This window comes from Chiloscyllium punctatum, chromosome 48, assembly GCF_047496795.1.
Source record: "Chiloscyllium punctatum isolate Juve2018m chromosome 48, sChiPun1.3, whole genome shotgun sequence".
NCBI lineage: Eukaryota > Metazoa > Chordata > Chondrichthyes > Orectolobiformes > Hemiscylliidae > Chiloscyllium > Chiloscyllium punctatum.
Genome location: NC_092786.1, coordinates 30,473,555 through 30,477,630, shown reverse-complemented (window position 1 = coordinate 30,477,630; position 4,076 = coordinate 30,473,555). Strand labels below are relative to the sequence as shown.

Here is a 4,076-nt window from a genome sequence, read left to right as displayed (position 1 = left end):
CAACAAACAGTTCATCTTCTGCAGCAACACTAATACCATTACACATCTTGCCCTCTATTGCATGATGACTGTATTGTTACAATCTCATTCTCCCAGAAGGAGAGAGAACAGTTCAGTGTTTACTGTAGGAAGAGGATATTGAAGGTGTAGAAAGTGGGGAAGTAGATGGTGAGATCTTCAAACATGTCTATATTAGAGGTGGTGTTTGATGTCTATAACCACATCCCCTATCTGGGAGGGGTGAGCAGAGTTTAAATGCAACTCTGAATAGAACATCAGTTTGAAATCCCAAGAGTGGGGAAGTCAAAAATCTGACCGATAACAGTCCACAAACAGGACTGGCAGCATCTCAGGAGATAGTAACATGAGGAATCCACCTGGACACTTGTCCAGAGACTCTCAACTGACTAGAAACCACCAACTGTTTCTCCCTCAGATACTGCCACATCAGAGCCATTCCTCCAGCACATTCTGCAAACAGTGATTTAAATCAGAATGGAAAGCCCCTTTCCAAGGTGGTCATCATTCCCTGTACTCCCTGGAAGGAGCAAACAAGATCTTCCATAACCCAATCATTCAGGAAGCTCACTTCATGGATTGGAGAAGCTTAACCCAGGGATAGTTTAAACTAAGAAAGGATGTGGAAACAAGCCAGGTCTAGACAGAAGACACCATGAATCACTGCTTTATTGACTCTCCCAATCACCAGTTGATGGGTGTTTGCTTGTGTCTCCTGTACAGGAACAAGGCCAGCAATGAAGCAGAGATCAGACAGACAGCTGCCACAGTCAGGACCACCATCACAACCAGCTCTGACTCCACACCTACAAAACAAGGAGAAACCAATGGTTACTGAGGGAAAACAGGGACAGAAAAGGGAAACTAGCAGGCAGCCAACTCACCCCTGGGATACTTCTCCTGCATCCTTCTGTCACCCTCAGCCAGGGGCTGAGTTGCCACGTCGGTCAGCTCAGTATCCAGAATGATCAGGGGGCCAAGTGAGGCCTCCCCCTCCAATCCAGCTTCACTCTCTACAAGATCAAACATCACAGTCAAGGGAGGGGAACAAGATGGGGGTGAGGGGAGATCCCAGCATCTAGAGGGCAATGTCCTACCAGCTTCAGGGCCAAGGTCTCTCCTTCCTCTGAAAGGGATCACGATCTCCCTTGTGGTCCCACAATTCCCCACATGGCAACAGGCACAAATGTCACTGTCTGACTCCTCCAATGGGGTCCAACTGAACAAGAGGAACAGCCCATCAACCACATGATGCATCACCTCTCCCAACAACATCCCTGAGGGACAGGGAGAGGGAACTTACATATTCTGCAGCATCTGGAAAGTACAAGCTTTATTCCTGGAATCTCCCTGATCCATTGCAGCAACTCTCAGGTGACAGGTGATGAACATCTGAGGGACACAGTCAGAACAAGTCAGTGTTTAGTGACTCCCTCCCCATTGTGCAAGAGTACATCAGCAGCTTCCTCTTACCAAGGATCGCTCATCTCCATAGAAACGGAAGGCATCCAGGTCAAACCGGAGCTTGTCCGGCTCCCGCCCGTCTCTGGGCGACACAAAGGTTGAAAAGGAGTCCTCAGCTTTGCTGTCCAGGAGGCAACTGCAGATGGACAAAGGGCCATGAAGTGAATGGAGTGAAGCCACTGAGATGGGAGCAGCTGGAGAAAGCAGAGAGCTCCTTACCCATTGTAGTCAATGATGCTGTATCTCGGGGTGGAGTCCTTGTCTGGGCTCAGTGTAGCTACACAGCGATCAATGTACAGCTTCAGGGGCACATGGTTGGCCAGTGAAACCGATGCCTCAATGTGAATGAGATCTCCCAGGGAGTAGACAGTGGAAGTGCGCTCTGTCTGCCAGTCACCTGAAGTACAGCAAGACAAGGGTTGGAGCCAATGGGTACAACTCCCACAGAGAGACCAGGAGATCCCTCCCCAGCCACCCATCACATACCATTCATTAGACGCAGGGAGAATGACAGATGCCCTTCTCCAGACCTGGTGGAGCTGAATGGGATCCAGGTGGGCCTGATGGGATCGCTGCTCACATTGCCCTTCCTGGGGAAAGGAGACAGGGCAGCCATTTTAGGACAGTGTTAGACAACAGCAGCAGGGGATCACACTGACAATTGAGTAATGATTCTCACCTCAAATAACGACATTCAATGGGAACAACAGCACCATTGGTTCTCACAATGACAGATCCAGGATAGTTTGGGACGTGGGTCAGGTGGGTGGTGTAGACCAGGAAATCTTCAGTCATCTGAAAGACACCAGATTAAGGAATGGAGAGGCTGATCTGAAATGATAAGGATCTACACAGTGTTTACAATGACACCGTCCCATTGTGACAATTCTTTAGGGAGACCAACAGTTTCAGGGCCAGGAATCTGCTTTCCCACACCCTGAGCTGGAGAGAGACTTGTATTCAAGGTTAGGATCAATTCAACAATGTAAGGCATCATTCCAAAGATCAGGAGCGGAATTCCAAACCAAAACTTGGTCGAAAGGAGGTTGTGTGTTAGGTTCCCAGACTAAATTAGAGATAGTATTGAGGGAACAGGGACGTGGTGATTGTTATCACAGGGAAGAGGCTGCATGGATCTTTTGGCCATCATCTCCTTGTGTAATCATGAAACCTTCGTATTATGAGCAGAATTGGGAGATTAATCAGAATGTTAGGCAATAAAACAGTATTTAGGAGATGGGAAAGAACAGAAACTAATTAGCCATAATAAAATCAAACTAGTTTTACCAACAGGCCAAACGTGGAGCACAAGTACATGAGCAGTTAATTTATTCATAGACGAACACCCCCAGTGGGAGGGAGTCAAGACAATGTGCCTGATGGTGATGGAGCTACTTTCCATCCAACTAAACACAAGTCATGCTGCTAAGAGTTGTGCTCCTGTGACCTCACTATGGAGAAAGTAGTGATAATAGAAATCCACACTATAGTGGATCACTAAACCAAGTCAGGAGAACACTCAGCATCAAAACACCACCCACAAGTCAACACATGATACTTAATTCATACTGAAAACATTCTAACAGAGCAACCCCTGTAATCAGAAGCTTCTAAACCAATAAGAATGGGAGCACAAGGCTAGAGATGGAGAACCGTTCAGGCACACAGTCCAATCCAGGCAAGGAACTTAGTCTGATGATTTGAGAATTTAGGAGAGACAGTTCCTACATGTTAACATCACATTTAGGGTTCTAGTCAGGAATCACCTACAGCCCAAACTTCCAGCAAGTGTAGACAACCCCCATTACCTGCAATCTGCTGCCACACTCATGCAGCCCATAGTCAAAGAGGACAGTCTGGTTCTCAGGGAAGACCCTGGTTGGCTGACAACCTGCTGTCCCCAGGGTCAGGTCAGCAGCTTTAATCAGGTGCCTGGTTCCAAATAAATCCAGCTGGGCCCTGACCAGCAGGTTGTGCTCTCCACACTGCACCATCACAGTCTGCAGTGGGGACACACTCCCAACATCAGACATTCGGAAACTGGAACCAATGGGATCCCCATGAGGAGGCACTCTCTCAGGAACAGGGCTGGCTCTCACTATTGTCCATGGAAACCTCTGGCTCAGAAACTGTTGCCATATTTCAGAGCAATAAACAGCACCAACTAACACCAACAAAGGGAACAAACCCCTCACTACAAAATCACCCATGATCACAAACAACTCAACCATCCCCACACACCCCCAACCAGCTCCTTTTATACACACAAGCTGCTCTCACCTGACACCAATGTGACCAGAAGCAGCAACATTGAACCAATCAACCAGCCCCAATCTCTACAATTTCCACCAATGACTGAACTCATCGAGTTATCACAAGGTGGGCCTATTTCATTTGGACCAATAGGAGTGGCTGTGAGCTGCTGTGCTGTCACCTGACTGAATTCAGCTCCACAAGGTCTCATGGTGAAGGCCCATGGATACAATCATCAAACGTAGCTCATTGATCTGGGAGGGTGTCTGCTGGATCCTGCCCACCCTCACCTGAGGAGACTGACAGTGAGACCCATGGAAGTGTTTGATGTAGGCAATGTG

The 4,076-nt window shown here is 47.9% G+C and overlaps 1 protein-coding gene across 1 annotated transcript; it reads right to left on the bottom strand.

The window, feature by feature from the left end:
* Nucleotides 1-1,421: 1,421 nt before the first annotated feature.
* On the bottom strand, nucleotides 1,422-3,515 carry LOC140468805 (zona pellucida sperm-binding protein 3-like). Its single transcript, XM_072564827.1, has 5 exons — nucleotides 3,291-3,515; nucleotides 2,162-2,277; nucleotides 1,969-2,072; nucleotides 1,702-1,879; nucleotides 1,422-1,618 (listed from the first exon to the last, which is right to left on the bottom strand). Exons 1-5 carry the CDS (start codon nucleotides 3,513-3,515, stop codon nucleotides 1,474-1,476), a joined length of 768 nt encoding a protein of 255 aa, XP_072420928.1. The 3' UTR covers nucleotides 1,422-1,473.
* Between the last annotated feature and the right edge of the window lie 561 nt (nucleotides 3,516-4,076).